This window comes from Mus caroli, unplaced genomic scaffold (genome assembly GCF_978045245.1).
Source record: "Mus caroli unplaced genomic scaffold, Mus_caroli_1 scaffold_5, whole genome shotgun sequence".
In the NCBI taxonomy this organism is placed as follows: Eukaryota; Metazoa; Chordata; class Mammalia; order Rodentia; family Muridae; genus Mus; species Mus caroli.
The window spans coordinates 77,717,912-77,741,210 of NW_028227260.1; the positions used below are offsets into that span (position 1 = coordinate 77,717,912).

Below are 23,299 nucleotides of genomic sequence, written 5' to 3' on the forward strand. Positions count from 1 at the left end.
TACTACTCAGCTATTAAAAGGAATGAATTTATGAAATTCCTAGGCAAATGGATGGATCTGGAGGGCATCATTCTGAGTGAGGTAACATATTCACAAAGGAACTCATACAATATGTACTCACTGATAAGTGGATATTAGCCCAAAAACTTAGGATACCCAAGATATAAGATACAATTTGTTAAACGCATGAAACTCAAGAAGAACGAAGACCAAAGTGTGGACACTGTGCCCCTTCTTGGAATTGGGAACAAAACACCCATGGAAAGAGTTACAGAGATAAAGTTTGGAGCTGTGAAGAAACTATGGACCATCTAAAGACTGCCATATCCAGGGATCCATCCCATAATCAGCTTCCAAACGCTGACACCATTGCATACACTAGCAAGATTTTGCTGAAAGGACCCAGATATAGCTGTCTCTTGTTAGACAATGCCGGGGCCTAGCAAACACAGAAGTGGATGTTCACAGTCAGCTATTGGATGGATCACAGGGCCCCCAATGGAGGAGCTAGAGAAAGTACCCAAGGAGGTAAAGGGAACTGCAACCCCATAGGTGGATCATTATTATGAACTAACCAGTACCCCGGAGCTCTTGTCTCTTGCTGCATTTGTATCAAAAGATGGCCTAGTAGGCCATCACTGGAAAGAGAGGCCCATTGGACTTGCCAACTTTATATGCCCCAGTACAGGGGAATGCCAGGGCCAAGGATTGGGGGTGGGTGGGTGGGGGACTGGTTGGGGGAGTGCATTGGGGACTTTTTGGATAGCATTGGAAATGTAATTGAGGAAATTACCTAATAAAAAAAAGAAAGATATCAAGGCAGGATAGTGTCTATAGGTTATCACATTTTCCCTTGTGTTACTATTAATGCTAAAATAACAACTGACTGCACTATCAAGCCAATGCATGAGCTATCTTATTGTCTGCCTCTATGAGACAAAAAATGTTCCTCATCGCCTTTCTCAGCAGATGGGGAATAAAGAGAAAGCATCTTTCTTAAAAAAAAAAAAAGAAAAGAAAAGAAAATTATCAACTACTGTTGTTATGGAACTGTTGTTTTCTAAAATGCCTCAACTACCTTGCTCATGTAATGCTTCATAGCTTTTCTTGGGTAGATCTAAACCAATATCTATTACTGTCAATCTACAATATACTGGAATCATTCCACTCAAGTCTGACTTACTAGACCAATAAATATATTAGTGATACTTACAGAGATATATTTGAAGGGTTAGGTAAACTATTATAGGTGAATCAAGGACAGATGCATAACTGAAAAGCCTACTCAAGCCTGAGTAATGACTGCTTAAATAAGCAAGTCAAGATTTCCCTGCACGCCTCAACAGATACAAAAATATTGAAATTGTCCCATGCATCCTATCAGATCACCATGGACTAAGGCTGATCTTCAATAACAAAATAAATAATAGAAAGCCAACCTTCACGTGGAAACTGAACAACACTCTTCTCAATGATACCTTGGTCAAGGAAGGAATAAAGAAAGAAATTAAGGACTTTTTAGAGTTCAATGAAAATGAAGCCACAACATACCCAAACTTATGGGACGCAATGAAAGCATTTCTAAGAGGAAAACTCATAGCTCTGAGTGCCTCCAAAAGGAAACTAGAGAGAGCACACATTAGCAGCTTGACAACACACCTAAAAGCACTAGAACAAAAGGAAGCAAATTCACCCAAGAGGAGTAGACGGCAGGAAATAATCAAACACAGGGGCGAAATCAACCAAGTGGAAACAAGAAGAACTATTCAAAGAATCAACCAATCAAGGAGCTGGTTCTTTGAGAAAATCAACAAGATAGATAAACCCTTAGCCAGACTCATTAGAGGGCACAGGGAAAGCATCCTAATTAACAAAATCAGAAATGAAAAAGGAGACATAACAACAGATCCTGAAGACATCCAAAACACCATCAGATCCCTCTACCAAAGGCTATACTCAACAAAACTGGAGAACCTGGATGAAATGGAGAAGTTCCTAGACAGATACCAGGTACCAAAGTTGAATCAAGATCAGGTTAATGATCTAAACAGCCCTATATCCCCCAAAGAAATAGAAGCAGTCATTAATAGTCTCCCAACTAAAAAAAGCCCAGGACCAGATGGGTTTAGTGCAGAGTTCTATCAGACCTTCAAAGAAGATCTAATCCCAGTTCTTCACAAACTATTCCACAAAATAGAAACAGAAGGTACTCTACCCAACTCATTCTATGAAGCCACAATTACTCTGATACCTAAACCACAAAAAGACCCAACAAAGATAGAAAACTTCAGACCAATATCCCTTATGAATATTGATGCAAAAATCCTCAATAAAGTTCTTGCTAACCGAATCCAAGAACACATCAAAACAATCATCCATCCTGACCAAGTAGGTTTCATCCCAGGGATGCAGGGATGGTTCAATATACGGAAATCCATCAACGTAATCCAGTACATAAACAAACTCAAAGACAAAAACCACATGGTCATCTCGTTAGATGTGGAAAAAGCATTTGACAAGATCCAACACCCATTCATGATAAAAGTCTTGGAAAGATCAGGAATTCAAGGCCCATACCTAAACATGATAAAAGCAATCTACAGCAAACCAATAGCCAACATCAAAGTAAATGGTGAGAAGCTTGAAGCAATCCCTCTAAAATCAGGGACAAGACAAGGCTGTCCACTTTCTCCATACCTATTCAACATTGTACTTGAAGTCCTAGCCAGAGCAATTCAACAACAAAAGGAGATCAAAGGGATACAAATTGGAAAAGATGAAGTCAAAATATCACTCTTTGCAGATGATATGATAGTATATATAAGTGACCCTAAAAATTCCACCAGAGAACTCCTAAGCCTGATAAACAGCTTCGGTGAAGTAGCTGGATATAAAATTAACTCAATCAAATCAATGGCCTTTCTCTACACAAAGAATAAACAGGCTGAGAAAGAAATTAGGAAAACAACACCCTTCTCAATAGTCACAAATAATATAAAATATCTTGGCGTGACTCTAACTAAGGAAGTGAAAGATCTGTATAATAAAAACTTCAAGTCTCTGAAGAAAGAAATTCTAGAAGATCTCAGAAGATGGAAAGATCTCCCATGCTCATGGATTGGCAGGATCAACATTGTAAAAATGGCTATCTTGCCAAAAGCAATCTACAGATTCAATGCAATCCCCATCAAAATTCCAAATCAATTCTTCAACGAATTAGAAAGTGCAATCTGCAAATTCATCTGGAATAACAAAAAACCTAGGATAGCAAAAACTCTTCTCAAGGATAAAAGAACCTCTTGTGGAATCACCATGCCGGACCTAAAGCTCTACTACAGAGCAATTGTGATAAAAACTGCATGGTACTGGTATAGTGACAGACAAATAGACCAATGGAATAGAATTGAAGACCCAGAAATGAACCCACACACCTACGGTCACTTGATCTTCAACAAGGGAGCTAAAAACATCCAGTGGAAGAAAGACAGCATTTTCAACAAATGGTGCTGGCACAACTGGTTGTTAACATGTAAAAGAATGTGAATCGATCCATTCCTATCTCCTTGTACTAAGGTCAAGTCTAAGTGGATCAAGGAACTTCACATAAAACCAGAGACACTGAAACTTATAGAGGAGAAAGTGGGGAAAAGCCTTGAAGATATGGGCACAGGGGAAAAATTCCTGAATAGAACAGTAATGGCTTGTGCTGTAAGATCGAGAATTGACAAGTGGGACCTCATGAAACTACAAAGCTTCTGCAAGGCTAAAGACACCATCAATAAGACAAAAAAAACCACCAACAGATTGGGAAAGGATCTTCACCTATCCTAAATCAGATAAGGGACTAATATCCAATATATATAAAGAACTCAAGAAGGTGGACTCCAGAAAGTCAAATAACCCCATTAAAAAATGGGGCTCAGAACTGAACAAAGAATTCTCACCTGAGGAATACCGAATGGCAGAGAAACACCTGAAAAAATGTTCAACATCCTTAATCATCAGGGAAATGCAAATCAAAACAACCCTGAGATTCCACCTCACACCAGTCAGAATGGCTAAGATCAAAAATTCAGGTGACAGCAGATGCTGGCGAGGATGTGGAGAAAGAGGAACACTCCTCCATTGTTGGTGGGATTGCAAGGTTTTACAACCACTCTGGAAAACAGTCTGGCGGTTCCTCAGAAAATTGGACATAGTACTAACGGAGGATCCAGCAATACCTCTCCTGGGCATATATCCAGAAGATGTCCCAACCGGTAAAAAGGACACATGCTCCACTATGTTCATAGCATCCCTATTTATAATAGCCAGAAGCTGGAAAGAACCCAGATGTCCCTCAACAGAGGAATGGATACAGAAATTATGGTACATTTACACAATGGAGTACTACTCAGCTATTAAAAAGAATGAATTTATGAAATTCCTAGCCAAATGGATGGACCTGGAGGGCATCATCTTGAGTGAAGTAACACAATCACAAAAGAAGTCACACAATATGTATTCACTGATAAGTGGATATTAGCCCAAAACTTAGGATACCCAAGATATAAGATACAATTTGATAAACGCATGAAACTCAAGAAGAATGAAGACCAAAGTGTGGACACTGTGCACCTTCTTAGAATTGGGAACAAAACACCCAGGGAAGGAGTTACAGAGACAAAGTTCGTAGCTGTGATGAAAGGATGGACCATTTAGAGACTGCCGTATCCAGGGATCCATCCCATAAGCAGCTTCTAAACGCTGACACCATTGCATACACTAGCAAGATTTTGCTGAAAGGACCCAAATATAGCTGTCTCTTGTGAGACGATGCCGGGGCCTAGCAAACACAGGAGTGGATGTTCACAGTCAGCTATTGGATGTATCACAGGGCTCCCAATGGAGAAGCTAGAGAAAGTACCCAAGGAGCTAAAGGGATCTGCAACCCTATTGTTGGAACAACATGATGTACTAACCAGAACCCCGGAGCTCTTGTCTCTAGCTGCATATGTATCGAAAGATGGCCTAGTCGGCCATCAATGGAAAGAGAGGCCCATTGGACTTGCAAACTTTATATGCCCCAATATAGGGGAATGCCAGGGCCAAAAGAATGGGAATGGGTGGGTAGGGAAGTGGGGGGCGCTATGGGGGACTTTTGGGATAGCATTGGAAATGTAATTGAGGGAAATATGTAATAAAAATATTAAAAATAAAAAAAAAAAAGATTTCCCTGCACTTCTCCCAAGCTGCTCAGCTGACAGGACTGTCTCCTCCATCAAAGTCTGTTACTGCTTAATTAACTGGGGGAAAGGCCTTGTATACCTGGCTTCATTTTTCTGACATGTGCAAGTTTTGTTACTTTCTGATTTTTATGAGGTATCATTCTTTTCTGAAGATGTATTTCATCTTGGAAGAAATTGCAACACACATACACACACATACACAAACACACACCACAATCAGCCAATACTATGGTATTTGTGTGTATATGAAAACCATTTTTTATAAAAGAGGTCAGATATTTTACAAATTGGGTAAATCAGAGAGGGCAGAGAAAGGAAAGGAAAGAGGAGAAATGATACAATTATATCATATTAAAAATTTAGATTTACTTATAGAAAATGATACTGAATTTGGGAGTAGTCTTTTTTTTTTCTTCACCAGGTGTAAGCAGCTAACCTTTTGCTATGTTTCAAGGTTCAACAATAATAATTTTAAGCCCTTTCTATCCAAATTACGCTTTAGGTTTGCATTTATCAACATCAAATTTAGATCTTGTCCTTGAAGTTTGACAAAGTAAATTCTAAGAAACCTGGTTTAAATACACTTTAAAAGGGAACTTTGGATCTATCAGCACATTCTAATTAAAAGAGGATTGTTTTCTAGGAAACTCTTCTCAAAGGATTATTATTCATTTTTCTCAGGATGCTTTGCTGGAATCCGTCATGCTACCAGACTACATCAGGACCACTGAGGCATTCAGGCTATAGTAGTGAGCTGATGCTGGGACCTCAGCCTCTCCAGCATGTAAAGAATCATTATTAGACTATTTAGTCCAAACCATGTAAGCTAATTTAATACATGGCTTTTGTAATATGCAAAAAGGAGAAAATAATCTCTTCACTTGATCATGCGGCTTATGCAGTTTATTCACCTGCACTGGGATAAACGCATGACACTGACCATTTCTAACCCAGGAAGTATTTCCTCCTGGCAAACTCAGATGCTAAGGGACATTTATGATTTATTTCCTGTTCTAGCTTAAGCTCTGTGATGCACTGAGTCATATTTGCTTATCAACTCACAATACTCCAAGGGGCCCATCTTCTGAGCATCTAACCTTGCTCATCACTCCCACAGCCTCATGCAACCCACCATGCAGTGTCACTTAAATTACATGCCGTTGACTGAACTGAAATCATCCAATGCTCTAAATGACCTAAATCAGATAATATGTAGCTGTACTGAATCAGAAATCTGTTCTTCCTAATATATTCTCCTGCATGCCCTTCATTTTTCTATTTATTTATTTATTTATTTATTTATTTATTTATTTATTTGTTTTAGACTCCATTTTTAGAGACATTTCTATCCTCTTCTTGATGTGTAGCTGCTGATAAAATCAAAATACCTTTGGGCAATGGGTAGAACTTTACTGTCATTGACAATAATATCTGTGGGGAGGAGCTATCAAAGGACTGATGTCCAATGAATGACTGGAAAATAATGAAATGACAGGAAACCTGGATATTGGGGCATAAGTTTTCAGTTTTGGGTGGATCTTTATTTTCATTGACAATAATATCTGGGGGAAGAAGCTATCAAAGAGCTGAAATCCTGACAACTACAGAATTGGATGCTCACAGCCATCCATTGGACAGAGCACAGGGTCCCCAATGAAGGAGCTACAGAAAGTACCTAAGGAGCTGAAGGGGCTTGCAGCCCCCTAGGAAGAACAACAATATGAACTAGCCAGCACCCTCAGAGCTCTGAGGGATTAACCATCAATGAAAAAAAAATAAACACACGGTGGGACTCATGGTTCCAGCTGCATATGTAGCAGAGGATTACCTAGTTGGTCATCAATGGGAGGAGAGGCTCTTGGCCCTGTGAAGGCTCTATGCCCCAGTGTAGGGGAATGCCAGGGCCAGGAAACAGGAGTGTGTGGGTGGGTGAGCAGAAGGAGGGTGAGGGGATAGGGGATTTTCAGAGTGGACACCAGGAAAGGGGATGACATTTGAAATGTAAATAAAGAAAATATATAATAAAAAAAACAAATAGTGAATGGGAACATTTAAACATTAATATAATTTAATGGCTGAAAAAAAGAGAGCTGATGTTCAAAGGATGACTGGGGAAAATAATGAAATGACAGAGACACTGGATATGAGGCTAAATTCATCAGTTTATTTTCTTAAGGAGTTTGCTAAGGTAATGAAACCAAGTTTATTTCTATTAAAATTATGAAATGAAGACAAAACCAAGAGTGACAAGGATGAACTGATCACTTCACTTTGTTTGACCAATTGTGGCACATCACATTCTGTGAAACCTTTTCCCATGTCTTGTTTTACACTTACTGAGAAAACATTTGTAAAGGTTTTCCAATAACTTTAAAACGCCAAATATATTACCCTTGACAAAGAGCAGTAAACATAGCAGATATTGGATTAAGAAACATATATAAAACAAATTAATCTTCAGTTACAGGTATATATACTTTCCCCATGCATAACAAAGGTATTGTATTACTGTATTCCCACTGCTCATAAATGCCCCACTACTCAGAAGACTGGCTGGTCTTGAGCACAGTGATAGCTATCACCAATGGCTATCTAATCGTGGGAGGAGCTGCTAGCTTGGGCATGTGAGGGAATCCTGGCAGCATGAAAACCCCCAGCCTCATCTCTCCTTGCTGCTCTCTCACCCTGGTTACTGAGAGCCTCCTCATATTGTTGAGGATAGTAACTAGGAATGGCACTCTTGATTTTAGCTAAAATATCCATAACTTTCCTGGAAGTAGATTCTTCATGGGCTCTGGGACCCCATAGGAACTCGTAAGTTGGGGGATCACTGCCAGGAACCTGGCGGTACTCCACATAATTTTGCTCAACTAACTCTTTGGTGATGAAATTCCGGGGCTCCCCAAAGATTAAGTGCCTCCTCCCAGGATATATCCCCTGCATGTGGAGAAACTGCCAGACCTCTTCCTCAGTGGCACGGTTGCCCTTCATGAAGATCATACCCAGGATGGTCAGGATGAGACCTGTCTTAGGCAATTCTCTCCTGCCACCCACATTTGCCCCAGGGAGGATGGGTAACTTGCTAACAAGGACATAGGAGTGAGTAGCAGGGTTGTCTACCTTCAACTCCAGACCATAGACAACTTCTAGCTGATAGGTGGCTTTCTCCAGGATCTGGGGAAAATGAACCTTGTACTTCCGGCCAATCAGCTTCAGCATCTCTCCCTCTGCAGGTTGCTCATCCTTTTGGTACTTCTCGAGCAGATAGTGAAGTACCTTGCTGCCCTTCCTGGTCAGAGGATCTCTGCGTGCACATTGGATGGCATCTGCTATAATGGAGACATTTGCACGTCTCTCATCCACACCTGCAAAGGAACCCTCAGCACCAATATTATGGGCTGGATGAGACACATTTAACTCAGGAGAGATATGGGATGCAGCCTCCTGGGACTCCTGAGGAGTGCCTCTATCAGAGGAGCTGGGGGCATCTCCCTGGACAAGAGCAGGAGATGCTGCTTTCCCTTCCTCCTCCACAGTGGGCTGAGCACCCTGGAGTTTAGGCTTCTCTCCCCTCATCTGCTGCCTTTTGGCCCTGGATCGGCTCTTGCTCTTGTTGCCTCTTGGCATGTTGCACTGGATAAGTGGACAGGGGTACTAGAAAGTTCAGGGGGAGAGAATGACACTATGTAAACATCATTAGGTAGAAAGCAACTTCCCTTTACAAACCCCCACCCCCACCCACAGTCGCTTTTCTCTGGGCACCTTTCTGGATTCAAACCCTGTTCCTGTTCTCCTGTTCAGTCTGCTTCCTGAGAAATCTGTGGAGAGAATCACAGTTTGTTAGGCCATTGCCTGGCAATCCAAGTAATAGCTGACTAGCGTGAAAGAAGGACTTGTACCAGGGCCCTATTTTGTTCTCCATGAACATTTATGTTCATTTTAAACTAAGTCTTTATGGCCACATTATTGTGCTGCTCTGAAGCTAGCACTATAGTTTTCACTAACAAGGAAAAATTAGGTGGAAATTGAGGCCAGCTTTACCATTGATGTCTGATAACATTCAGTATATAAAAAAATATGCCTATGCTTTTGTAATGTCCCCACCCCCAGTCCATTTCCTTTCCAGAAATGGTATCCATTAATTTCCCACTTCTTCTTTTTGAAAGGACAAAGCCTAATATTTTAGCCTTATGGGCCCGTCTGAACCTTGACATAATCTATGGTACATTGGGGAACAATTCTGTGTATTTTGCCACACACATAGCACGGAGTCTTTAATTTTCCCAGTTTACCTCCTCTTAAACTCATTGTATCTAACTTTCCCTTTCTGTGAACCCCGAACTTCTAATCGCGACCTTTCCTCCCAAGGAAGAACGAGGAACATTAATGGCAGTTGGGCCTAACTGCCGCATCCTGGAATTCTGAGGAACAAGGCTCATTCATGGCAGTTGGCCCTAACTGCCTCATCCTGGAATTCTGAGGTACAAGGCAGCGACCAGGCCGTTGCTGAGGCAGGGTGGGTTATGAATCGAGAAATCTATCATGGGATGTTATAGTTTTTAATCTTGTCATCACCCACGAAAGATTCTTACCAGAGTAAAGGCCATGCTTCTAGGCTCAAAGCCTAATCGTACAGGTTGATCTGTCCTCAAAGAGGACGTTAAGATCATCCACTTCCGGTCACTGGGCCCCGCCCCCCCCCCGCCCCCCCCCCCCCCCCCCCCGCCCTGGAAGCATGCCTCAGGTGCTTTGATCATCTAAAGGGAACCCATGGGCAGCAGGGCACAACTAATCCATCTCCTTTGTTTTGTTGTTGTTGTTCTGGGGGAGGGGAATTCCCAGAGAGCACACAAAAATTATTTTTCTTATCTTTGAATGGAACTAGGATTTCATCCTTATAATGTGAACCAAAGGGTGCAAAAGATCAAATTCTTATCAGGGTCATGAGTATGAAGTAGATGGAGTGAATCTCAGTCCAGCGCAGATGCCAAGGACTACAGTATAAAGTAAAGATAACAGTTCCATCTATGTTTTTGTGAACTTGGTTCATAATTGCATTGCCCTGTCTTCACTTTACACCTCCCCCCATCTCATTTCCCTCATTTCTCTTTTCCTTGCCTTTTTTTTTTCCTTTTTCATTCTCTTATTTATTAAAGTCTTCTGGCAGTTTCTCTCCATGGAACTCAGATTGTCATGGAACTCACTATCTTGGGTCTCAGAGTTCCTGAAAAGTCACTATTATGTTATCTCTGTGTCCCCATTACAAGTATTATTTGTATACATCACCACCCCTGGCCTCTCTCATTTTTCCTTATGAAAAATTTGTCATTTTATTTGGAGGGTGGAACCAAGTATTTCTGTATAGTATAGGCTTTCTTACAAACTCCTGTGTAGCCTAAAGTATACTTAAAATGACAAGTCACCTGCCTTTGCATGTCCTATGATGAGAAGTATAAATTACCATGCTAGGATCTCATTAAATTTCTGATATTTAATGCAGTAGCAGGAAATTTTACATTTCCACTTTATGTAGATGAGTATATTTCTCCTTGCATCCTCACCAAAATTACTTTCTTTTCTTTCTTTCTTTTTAAATCCACAACATAACAGTAAATCATTTATTTTATTGAAAATAGAGTCTTTTGGATTTGCCATTCTCAGTACAATGAGAGGAAGTCACAATGCCATAATGATTTGTTTCCCTAATGGATGAAGGTGTTATCAGTTTTTCATCCATTTATTGGCTGTATGTACTTCATTTGAAATGATTCCCTTAATTTGCCAATTTATTGACTATGCTATTTATATTTTGCCATGTACTTTTCAATTCTTTCTATTTTATCTGTATTAAATTCTGGGTTATGAATAACTGGCAAAGATTCTATGTACTTTTTCACCTGGAACTTTGTTCTTTTGCTATGTAGCACTTCCACTTTTTCTGATTCCCATATGGCAGATTGTGGGAATATGGACACAGCTTTTGAGTCCAAATATTTAGAAATTTATTAGCTATGTTTATGCACTTAACTCTTTTCCATAAATTCCCTCTAGAAGTTTCAAGATTTCATTTCTTAGTTCCACTTTTCACAGAGTATGAAATGAAGATGTAGCTTTAGTCTTTTATCTTTTATTCTTTTCTTTAAATCAATACCAAGATTTCCCAGTAATATTTTTAAAATAGTTTGTGGGTTTTTTTTATTATCTTTGTTTTTAGCATAAGCTTGAAAAAATGTGGCATGCACTGTCTATTTAAATGACACTACTAAAGTATTATCACTACTATTGCTTTTCTTTATTCTTTTTTTTTTTTTACAGAAAAGCTAGCTGATATTTATTAAACTTAGTTTCTCCAGCTATGACTTGGCATTATTCAAAGTATCATAATGACACAGTAGAATTAAAAAGAGTTTTACAAATTGAAACGTGATACCCTTGTCTCCAAATATTTTAATTGCCGTAAATATGTTTTAAAATGCACATTAGACATGTTTGACAGTCTAAATTTTCAAAGTATTTTTATGTATATGTGTACAATATGTTATGTATAGCATGTGTTTAGGGTATTTGAGGAGGCCAGAAAAGGGTATTGATATCTCTAGATGCTAGAGTTACATATGACTGTACTCTTATTTTTTAATTGGGTACTACTATATTCCATATGATGTGAATTTATATATAATATTTTGTCTCTGTAAGAAGCTGTTTCAAGTAATTTTTGAAAGTTTCTTCTATGGATTGACAATTATAAATGTGCATGTATGCTTTGTGTAGACAGGGTTTTCAAGTTACCCATGAAAATATCAAAGAATTAATTGTTGGAGAACATGAGAATAATTTTATTAAACCTTGGTAAACCATTGGCCAAAGAAGCTGTACAATTTTGAATCCCTATAGGTTCTAAATGATGATATTCTTGTTTATATTTTGTTTTCTTAGGGTTTTAGAGTTCATTTATTCTAATAGGTGTTTAGTGGTATCATTGTTTTAAGCAATAAGCTATTAATGATACATGGTAATAAATGGTTCATGTGCTTATTTGTATAGAATATATATAATTCTTCTTTAATATTTAATATATTTGATAATTGAAACATAGTAGTGCTATTGTTTAAATTTATTTCATATATAGGTATTGAGATATTCTATATTCCAATAAAATCACCTAGTTGTCTTTTTTATTTTGTTCTGTTTTGATAATTTTTAATTAGATATTTTCTTTATTTACATTTCAAATGTTTTCCCCTTTCCTGGTTTCCCCCCTGAAAACTCCCTATCCCATCCTTCATCCCCCTGCTCACCAACCAACCAACTATCAATTCTTGGCCCTGGCAAACCCCTACACTGAGGCATAGAGCCTCCACAGGACCAAGGGTCCCTCCTCCCACTGGTGACTGACTAGGCCATCCTCTACTACATATGCAGCTGGAGCCATGGGTCCTATCATGTGTACTCTTTGGTTGGTGGTTTAGTTTCTGGGAGCTCTGGGGGGTACTGGTTGGTGTCTTTTAAGAAATTAAATTAATTTCTTCAATCTGTGTCATGAAATTTTGGAGACATAAAATTTTTCTTAGTATTTTATAATAATATGTATTATACTTTCATTGCCTTTAGAATCGTCATTTTAAGGACAAGTTTCCCTATTATTGATACTCTTGTACATCTATATATTAAAATATCCTCATATCCTCTCATCTATTTCTCTGATTCAATTCTCCCCATCTCTGTCCTAACTAATCTCCCTTCCAACCAATCTCCCTCTCAACAAATTTCCCTCCCAACAAGGCTTCCTCCCAATCTCATGTTTTAGTTCTTTTAAACTCCTTTTTGATAGGTCATTAAATATAGTTAGTGTTTTACTTTTGTGAAGAGGTATGAGAGCATGCACTGGAACATGAGAAACCTACCAGTGACTACACCCTCAAAAGTAATGTTCCCTCCTCCACTGTCAACTGTCAATAGCCTGTAGCTAAGAGGTAGGGCCTAAAGAGTGCTTTCTCTACCTATGCTGGAATTTTGTCAGGCTTGATGTTGTGCAGATGTTGTACAGATAACCCTTAACTGCTAGAAGTTCAAATTGAGATACCTGTCTCATGTACATAAGACAGTACTTCACAGCACTCCTCCCCATCCTCCAGTGTTCTGAATCTTTCTGACTTCTTATTCATTATGTCTCCTGACTCCTGGTGTGGGCTTGATTAAGCTGTCACATTCAGGGATGAGAACCCCTTTTCTGACACTTAGCACTTTGTCCAGTTGTGTGTCGGTGCATTGACTGTTCTCTACTGCAACAAGAACCTTCTCTGAAGAAGTTTGAAAGCTGCCCAATATATGGGTGTAGATACTAATTTTATTCACCAGATGTAATTGTCATCTCCAAGGCTTGCAGCTAAATGAACTCACTCCTTCTAGTTTGTGACCCATACAACTAAACAGAAGAACTGGAAGGTTGAGCAGGCTCAAACATTGGGGAAAATTCAGAATTGAGAACAGCAGGCTTGGGGCTTCTCCCTGCCAACCTCTACTTGTTCTGGAACATGTAACATGGACACCCACTAAGAGGGCTGTGACAATCAGTCATTTAGGGACAACACTTTATGCTGGGTCTTACATGGCTGAGTAAGGAGAGGTGTGGCCCAGTCCTGCCCCCTGAAGCTTCACCAGGCCTTTGATCTTCACATTCACTGATGGTTGCTTTTGTCCACAAACAGATCTGCAGTCCCTTCTATTTTACTTTTGGTCTCTCTTTCTGGGGAATACACTTGCCCTATTACTCACAGCTAATCACTCCATAATAAATGAAATAGATCTGGTTCTCAGGAATGAGGAATGGAGTTGTTCATTAAGCTGTGGAGGACTAGAAACTGGTCTTCCACTTGGCATTTCAAGGCCGTAGTAAGGATTTACATAATATAGCCATAGAGGCCATTAACAGCCTACATGATCTTTTGTAGAATTGTTCATTGCCAGACTTGGTCCTCAATTTGGAATTATGAGGAGATACTGACAGACCAAACCTACTCCATCCTTGGACCAGTCTCCATGTTAAAGAACAGAAAAAAAAAAAAAGCCTAAGAACTTGACCTGTAGCAGAAATCACACTTGTACCTATGTACCAGGAAGGACTCCAAGGCTTATCCTTGTCCAGAGTTATGCTCTAGCTACTTCTAAACAACAGTTAATCAAAGATTAGCCCGATTAGTTCAGATGTATTTTCAGACTATGATTGCATACAGTCTTGCTTATAGTCATTTTATTATATTCTTGTCATATTGGACACCCCCTCCCTAACCCCCTTATTTGCTCCTATTTTACTATAAAAACTTGTCCTGTTGAGGATTCATTGCTGCTCTGCCTTCCTGTCCTGCTGTGTCATAGTTGGGTTGGAGGAGAACACAAACCCGGGCTTGTAATAAAGAGATCCTAAGGCTATTATATCAGAAACAACACCTTGGTGGTCTTGGTGGTGCAGGAATAGAAACCCTGACTAAGACGACTTCCTAGCACTACAATATATGTACACTCTTGTCAAATGAATGTTTGATTAATTAACTAGAGTGAACTTGAGGACATCAAGGTAGAAGTTAAAGTAGTCACAACTTTATAAAATATATGTAAATTTAAAGATATATAAAAATATTTATCATGATCAAAGCATGGGTAGTAAATGAAGAAAGAATCTGTAGAAAACAAGAAAACGATAGATGAGTTTATTTTATGGGAGAAAGGCTTGAATATGATCTAGAAATAAATAATATTAGTGGTCTGTCCCTGCAGCAGGCAATGGTGGCTGCCCTCAGCCAGCGGCCCAGCGCCACCTGGGGTCGGTGTCTGTGGTGGGCTCAAAGAGGCGGCTGACAGGGCGGCGGCAGGCGTGCGGATGGACAGACAGACAGATGGACAGGCGCTCCTCGGATGGATGGAGTTTGGCAGCTGCGCCTCCATGGGTCAGGCCAGCCGTGCCACTGTGCTGTGAGTGTTTCCACCACTCCAAGGAGACAGCATTCAGAGTTCTTGGCTAAATCAGCCTTGTGAGGAGCTGGCAATAATTTGATTCCATCTCCAGGTTTTCTGTAAGCACATTGAGAACCATGAGCAGCTTTACTAAGGACGAGTTTGACTGCCACATCCTTGATGAAGGCTTTACTGGTAAGGACATTCTGGACCAAAAAAAAATCAATGAAGTCTCTTCCTCTGATGATTAGGATGCTTTCTATGTTGTGGACCTCGGAGACAATCTAAAGAAGCATCTGAGGTGGCTAAAAGCTCTTCCCCGTGTTACTCCCTTTTACGCAGTCAAGTGTAACAATAGCAGAGCCATAGTGAGCACCCTAGCTGCCATTGGGACAGGATTTGACTGTGCAAGCAAGACTGAAATACAGTTGGTACAGGGGCTTGGGGTGCCCCCAGAGAGGATTATCTATGCGAATCCTTGTAAAAAGTCTCTCAAATCAAGTATGCTGCCAGTAATGGAGTCCAGATGATGACTTTTGACAGTGAAATTGAATTGATGAAAGTCACCAGAGCACATCCAAAGGCAAAGTTGGCTCTGTGGATTGCCACTGATGATTTCAAAGCTGTTTGTCGCCTCAGTGTTAAGTTTGGTACCACACTCAAAACCAGCAGGCTTCTCTTGGAACGGGCAAAAGAGCCAAATATTGACGTCATTGGTGTGAGCTTCCATGTGGGCAGTGGATGTACTGACCCCGAGACCTTCGTTCAGGCAGTTTTTGATGTCCACTGTGTGTTTGACATGGCAACAGAAGTTGGTTTCAGCATGTATCTGCTTGATATTGGTGGTGGCTTTCCTGGATCTGAAGATACAAAGCTTAAATTTGAAGAGATCACCGTGTAATCAACCCAGCTCTGGAAAAGTACTTCCCATCAGACTCTGGAGTGAGAATCATATCTGAGCCAGGCAGATACTATGTTGTGTCATCTTTCACGCTTTCAGTCAACATCATTGCCAAAAAAACCGTGTGGAAGGAGCAGCCCGGCTCTGACGATGAAGATGAGTCAAATGAGCAAACCTTCATACATTATGTGAATGATGGAGTATATGGATCATTTTTTTTTAAAGTTTTTTTTTTTTCAAGACAGGGTTTCTCTGTGTAGCCCTGGCTATCCTGGAACTCACTTTGTAGACCAGGCTGGCCTCGAACTCAGAAATCCGCCTGCCTCTGCCTCCCAAGTGCTGGGATTAAAGGCATGTGCCACCATGCCCGGCTTATATGGATCATTTAATTGCATTCTTTATGATCATGCCCATGTGAAAGCCCTGCTGCAGAAGAGACCCAAGCCAGATGAGAATTATTACTCACCCAGCATCTGGGGGCCAACATGTGATGTCCTTGATAGGATCGTGGAGCGCTGTAACCTGCCTGAAATGCATGTGGGTGATTGGATGCTGTTTGAGAACATGGGTGCATACACCGTTGCTGCTACTTCTACTTTCAATGGGTTCCAGAGGCCAAACATCTACTATGTAATGTCACGGCCAATGTGACAACTCATGAAACAGATCCAGAGCCATGGCTTCTTGCCAGAGGTGGAGGAGCAGGATGATGGCACGCTGCCCATGTCTTGTGCCCAGGAGAGCAGGATGGACCGTCAACCTGCAGCCTGTGCTGTTAGGATCAATGTGTAGATGCCATTCTTGTAGCTCTTGCCTGCAAGTTTAGCTTGAATTAAGGCATTTGGGGGGAGCATTTAACTTAATTACTGCTAGTTTGGTATGTCTTTGTGAGAGTAGGGTTGGCACCAATGCAGTATGGAAGGCTAGGAGATGGGGAGTCACATTTACTGTGTTCCTATGGAAATTTTGAATATTTGTTTTATATGGATTTTTATTCACTTTTCAGACATGATACTAACGTGTGCCCCTCAGCTGCTGAGCAAGCATTTTTAGCTTGTACATTGGCAGAATGGGCCAGAAGCTTATGTTGTGACCCATTGTGAAAATAAAGTATCTTGAAATAACTGGGTATCAGGGAATGTTTGCAAGTATCCTTAAAGAAGGCACCAACATCCGTACAGGCTGCTGTGTCATGGAGAGACCCACTGCCTGTGGATCTGAAGGTTGAGCTAGCTCCGCACAACACAGAGGGGAGGTGGATGGCACAAGGCTGTGCCCTCTCTGTACAGCAGCAGTCTGCTTAGCCCATCCCAAGTGTGTGCAGTTGGCTGAGAACTTTGGTGCCCAGAGTCTGTTGGTGAGGAATGTCATCTGCCTAATGACCAGTTGGCATGGCCACTTCCTAGGGAGGTCATCTGAGGTTCTTTGAACCTTGCCAGCAGAAACCCTGACTGTTCCCTCAACCCTTGACTTCATCTGCATCACCACCTAGTAACAGTTGGGAGTATCATACAGCATTTGGCAGTTAACTTCCTGTAATAAATTCAACAACAGCAAAAAAAAATAATATTAAGAGAGTACATGAGGCTATGAAATTGCTAGGATAGGAAACAAAAACGGGAGAATTAAAAGATGATATACAAGTATATGAAAGTTAATACTTTGTTTTCCTATCTTCTTGAGTAATTGGAGATGGCAATGCCTAAAGAGATATTCAGGAAGCTAAGTGCTTTACTTGCATAAAATTTAAAAAATTGTAAGAAATTATTTTAACTTCAGTACTTTGTTACCTTTCTGTTCTTACATGAAATGAGTTAGTAAAGACTGTTGACTGGTATACCAAGAAAGCAAAAGAGCTCTGCCAAGTTACCTGTGAAGAACAGGCTGTATAAAAAGTATAAGGAAATGTGTTTTGCTTTGTGTATAGTTTTGGTTTTAAGAAGGAAGCAGGGGGAATAGAATTGAAGACCCAGAAATGAACCCACACACCTATGGTCACTTGATCTTCGACAAGGGAGCTAAAAACATCCAGTGGAAGAAAGACAGCATTTTCAACAAATGGTGCTGGCACAACTGGTTGTTAACATGTAGAAGAATGCGAATCGATCCATTCCTATCTCCTTGTACTAAGGTCAAGTCTAAGTGGATCAAGGAACTTCACATAAAACCAGAGACACTGAAACTTATAGAGGAGAAAGTGGGGAAAAGCCTTGAAGATATGGGCACAGGGGAAAAATTCCTGAATAGAACAGTAATGGCTTGTGCTGTAAGATCGAGAATTGACAAGTGGGACCTCATGAAACTACAAAGCTTCTGCAAGGCTAAAGACACCATCAATAAGACAAAAAAACCACCAACAGATTGGGAAAGGATCTTCACCTATCCTAAATCAGATAAGGGACTAATATCCAATATATATAAAGAACTCAAGAAGGTGGACTCCAGAAAGTCAAATAACCCCATTAAAAAATGGGGCTCAGAACTGAACAAAGAATTCTCACCTGAGGAATACCGAATGGCAGAGAAACACCTGAAAAAATGTTCAACATCCTTAATCATCAGGGAAATGCAAATCAAAACAACCCTGAGATTCCACCTCACACCAGTCAGAATGGCTAAGATCAAAAATTCAGGTGACAGCAGATGCTGGCGAGGATGTGGAGAAAGAGGAACACTCCTCCATTGTTGGTGGGATTGCAAGCTTGTACAACCACTCTGGAAATCAGTCTGGCGGTTCCTCAGAAAATTGGACATAGTACTACCGGAGGATCCAGTAATACCTCTCCTGGGCATATATCCAGAAGATGTCCCAACCGGTAAAAAGGACACATGCTCCACTATGTTCATAGCAGCCCTATTTATAATAGCCAGAAGCTGGAAAGAACCCAGATGTCCCTCAACAGAGGAATGGATACAGAAATTATGGTACATTTACACAATGGAGTACTACTCAGCTATTAAAAAGAATGAATTTATGAAATTCCTAGCCAAATGGATGGACCTGGAGGGCATCATCTTGAGTGAAGTAACACAATCACAAAAGAACTCACACAATATGTATTCACTGATAAGTGGATATTAGCCCAAAACTTAGGATACCCAAGATATAAGATACAATTTGCTAAACTCATGAAACTCAAGAAGAATGAAGACCAAAGTGTGGACACTGTGCACCTTCTTAGAATTGGGAACAAAACACCCAGGGAAGGAGTTACAGAGACAAAGTTCGTAGCTGTGATGAAAGGATGGACCATTTAGAGACTGCTGTATCCAGGGATCTGTCCCATAATCAGCTTCTAAACGCTGACACCATTGCATACACTAGCAAGATTTTGCTGAAAGGACCCAAATATAGCTGTCTCTTGTGAGACGATGCCGGGGCCTAGCAAACACAGGAGTGGATGTTCACAGTCAGCTATTGGATGTATCACAGGGCTCCCAATGGAGAAGCTAGAGAAAGTACCCAAGGAGCTAAAGGGATCTGCAACCCTATTGTTGGAACAACATGATGTACTAACCAGAACCCCAGAGCTCTTGTCTCTAGCTGCATATGTATCGAAAGATGGCCTAGTCGGCCATCAATGGAAAGAGAGGCCCATTGGACTTGCAAACTTTATATGCCCCAATATAGGGGAATGCGAGGGTCAAAAGAATGAGAATGGGTGGGTAGGGAAGTGGGGGGCGCTATGGGGGACTTTTGGGATAGCATTGGAAATGTAATTGAGGAAAATATGTAATAAAAATATTAAAAATCAAAAAAAAAGAAAGTTATGAACATTGAGACCACAATAAAATAGCCCATAATAAGCTTTGAAGAGGTCGGCAACCACACGAAGGAAAGACAAAGCAGTTTGGAGGATGGAAAAACATTCGTGAACAGGTCATAAAGGGATATTTAGGCTGACACCAGATTAAAGTTAGGAAAAGCAAATGGAAAAAAGCAGAGGGGCCCTCTGTTCCCATTGCAGTAGCCAAGTTGACAAGCTACAAGCATCAATCTGTTGCAGTTGCCAGCGAGAAACCACAGCAAGACTAAGACAGAGAAAAGAAAGAACTAAATAAAATGTAGTGTGGAGTTGCTCACTCGTTAGACAAGAACTGCTAGATCATACAGAACTCCCTAAACTTTGTCACAGAATGCACTGCCTTGATGGAAGGGTATAGTTTTCCCTCTTGGGTCCTACTAAACAGTAGCTTCAAGTACTGATAAGCAGTCTCTGCCTGAGTACCCAGTGAATCCCCATGGGCCACTGTTACTATATCATCAAAGGAGAAGCCAGGAGAAAGCAGGGGATACAGGACACAGGACGTTGGTAAGAGTGATTTAAAGTGACTAAAATCTGCTCAGAACTGGTACCCACAGCAGTGGCTGGAATAAGATTTCAAGTGGCTTAAAAATAGATCCGGAGCTCTTGTCTCTAGCTGCATATGTATCAAAAGATGGCCTAGTCGGCCATCACTGCAAAGAGAGGCCCATTGGACTTGCAAACTTTATATGCCCCAGTACAGGGGAACCCCAGGGCCAAAAAGGGGGGTGGGTGGGTAGGGGACTGGGGGGTGGGTATGGGGGAGTTTTGGTATAGCATTGAAAATGTAAACGAGGAAAATACCTAATAAAAAAATAAATTAAAAAAAAAATAGATCAGGAACCTGCCTCTAGAGGTTTTACAGGTGTGGTGCTGTGCTACAAGTATACCAGTAGGTGGCAGAGAGGAAAAAAAAAAAAAAAAGAAGGAAGCAGGGCTTGGAACTAAGGAAGCAGTATTTTTAAAATATATGTAAATTTAAGGATATATAAAGATATTAATAATGACCAAAACATTGATGATGAAGCTTTAGTAAATAAAAGACTGGGTTCAGGTTCTCTGGTATGAAGAAGGCAAAAGAATGAAAAGGAAGAAGGCAAAAGAGTGAGAGAAGGAAGAAGGAAGAAATGAGAAGGAGGGGGAATGATGAGAATCCTCAGGCAAAGAGAGAGCATTTGAACATACAGCTTACATCCACTACTGATTCTGAACCAGTATTGAAGCATTACCTGCCTTTCTCAGGACCATCCTCAAGATGAGGCTTGACCTGAACTCCATGCCTATGCAAATAGAGCATCCCTAATATCTCAGATTGAGCCAATGTGAAGATTTTATTCCTTGATCCCAGTCTACTCTCAAAATGTTTACACTGTCCTTATCTACATGGAATAAAGTGCATGAGTTATTTCACAAAGAAACATCTGTGAGTGGCTGTGTTATTGAGCTGTCACACTCTGGTGAAGTGTTTTATCTTCTGAAGCTTGGGTCTCTGGAGCTTAGATCTGCCCACCAGGTCATTCCCTGTCTCCCCCACCCCCTCTATGGCTCTTGGTTGCCCAGAGCTACTGATCTCCCTTCACTGTTAATCATAGTTACTTCCAGCAACCCACATGCTTAGAGGCTCTGGCTATAGTACTCAGCTCCTTGCTGCTGTTCTCTGCTGCCCACCCCCACTGCCACCACTGGCATTAGTGCTGCTATGGTAGCAGGAGACACCCTGGCTACCTGCCCTACATTGCTTTCCCTTTATAAAGTTGTAACACTTTGGAAGTTCCTGACAGACCAGAGTCCTGCAGAACCTACCCTTCCTACCAGTACCAGAGATGCTAGAACTTTTCCCTTCTGGTTCCACAGAGAATAACACCTGGAGACTCTTATCACAGACTGCATCTGCCTTACTAAGCAGCCTTAATACCTCCACCAGTGAGGCAGACAGGCAGTATGACACTAGTTCTTTCTGAAGTCTGATAGGTTCAACTCAGTTGTTCTGAACCAAACTCTTCTCCAAGCTTACTCATTCAGTCTGGCTTCACTCAACTCTTACTGTATTGCTCTGCTTGACCTCAAACTAATTCTTGCTATGTGTTATAATCTTTTGACTCTTTCTCATTCTTGTTATCCTTCTATCTTCACCTGCAATCTGCCAACCTGCCCCTGTCAAACTGCCCCTATTAAATCTATGTGCCTCTCTCTCCATCTCTCCATCCCTCCATCTCTACTTTGCTTTGTCTCTCCATCTCTCAGTCTCGCTCCCTCCCTCCATCTCCCTCTCCGTCTCCATCTCTGTCTCCTTCTCCCTCTCCCTCCCCCCTTTCTCTTCTCTTGCTGCTGCTGCTCTCTTAAGTTGCCTCTTTTCCCTCTGCTGTTCTTGTGTGAATTGGGAGTATCTTATCTCTGATTCATTCTGTCAAATCCTTTTCTCAGGTCCGTCATTTTGTCTGCCCTTCAATTAGATATCTCTTTCAAATATGGGTGCTTCCTTCTATAAACTAATCTTACTTACATTGTTTGGGATTAAAGATGGATATTAAAGGTGTGTCTACATTTCCGTTGGATCATAAAGACCTAGGTCTTTGGATGTGATCCTTTGCCAGAATAGCCATGATGATAGATTAAAATTCCACTATATATATGCATAAGCATAAAGATTTATAAGGCAATTTGAGAGCTTAACTATTTACCAAAATGATAATGGCATGTTCTACAAAGGCCTGTGACCCACCTCCATGAGATTTTGACTAGGATTATATTATTAGGCATGAAATTATCTCTTGTTGAGCAGACTTAAGTTCAGAATGTGATCAGTTATCTCAAAGCAACAGTTTTGCTACTATTATATCACTAGGTATATCTCGCCTGATAGGTTGGCATTGCACAATGCAGAGTACACCCCTTGTTGGGTTGTTGGCATATTTTCTCCATAAGCAGCCTGCATAGCACCTTCTCTCACAATTAAAGCTAGCCAGCAATGGTGATATTTCTGGGTCAGTTGGAGAAAGATTTTCTATTTTTATTATTTTTTGAGATTACAATATAACTACTTTATTATTATTATTATTATTAGATATTTTCTTCATTTAGACTTCAAATGCTATCCTGAAAATCCCCTTATACCCTCTCCTGCCATGATCCCCAACCCACCCACTCCCACTTCCTGGCCCTGGCATTTTACTGTAGTGGAGCATATAATCTTTGTAAGAGCAAGGGCCTCTCTTCCCATTGATGGCCTATTAGGCCATCCTCTGCTACATATGCAAATAGAGACACAAGCTCTGTGGGGTACTGGTTAGTTCATATTGTTATTCCACCTATATGGTTGCAGACCCCTTTACTCCTTGGGTACTTTCGTCAGCTCCTTCACCTGGGGTCCTGTGTTCATTCCAATAGATGACTGTGAGCATCCACTTCTGTAT

The 23,299-nt window shown here is 40.7% G+C and overlaps 1 protein-coding gene and 2 pseudogenes across 1 annotated transcript; 2 read left to right on the top strand and 1 right to left on the bottom strand.

Moving 5' to 3' along the window:
• Positions 1-7,820: 7,820 nt before the first annotated feature.
• LOC147004655 (melanoma-associated antigen B4-like) lies at positions 7,821-8,855 on the bottom strand. Its single transcript, XM_085837824.1, has one exon. It carries the CDS (start codon positions 8,853-8,855, stop codon positions 7,821-7,823), a length of 1,035 nt encoding a protein of 344 aa, XP_085693950.1.
• Positions 8,856-15,292: 6,437 nt separating this feature from the next.
• LOC110289255 (ornithine decarboxylase-like) lies at positions 15,293-16,988 on the top strand (annotated as a pseudogene).
• Positions 16,989-20,729: 3,741 nt separating this feature from the next.
• LOC147004656 (small nucleolar RNA SNORA17) lies at positions 20,730-20,854 on the top strand (annotated as a pseudogene).
• The last annotated feature ends 2,445 nt before the right edge of the window (positions 20,855-23,299 follow it).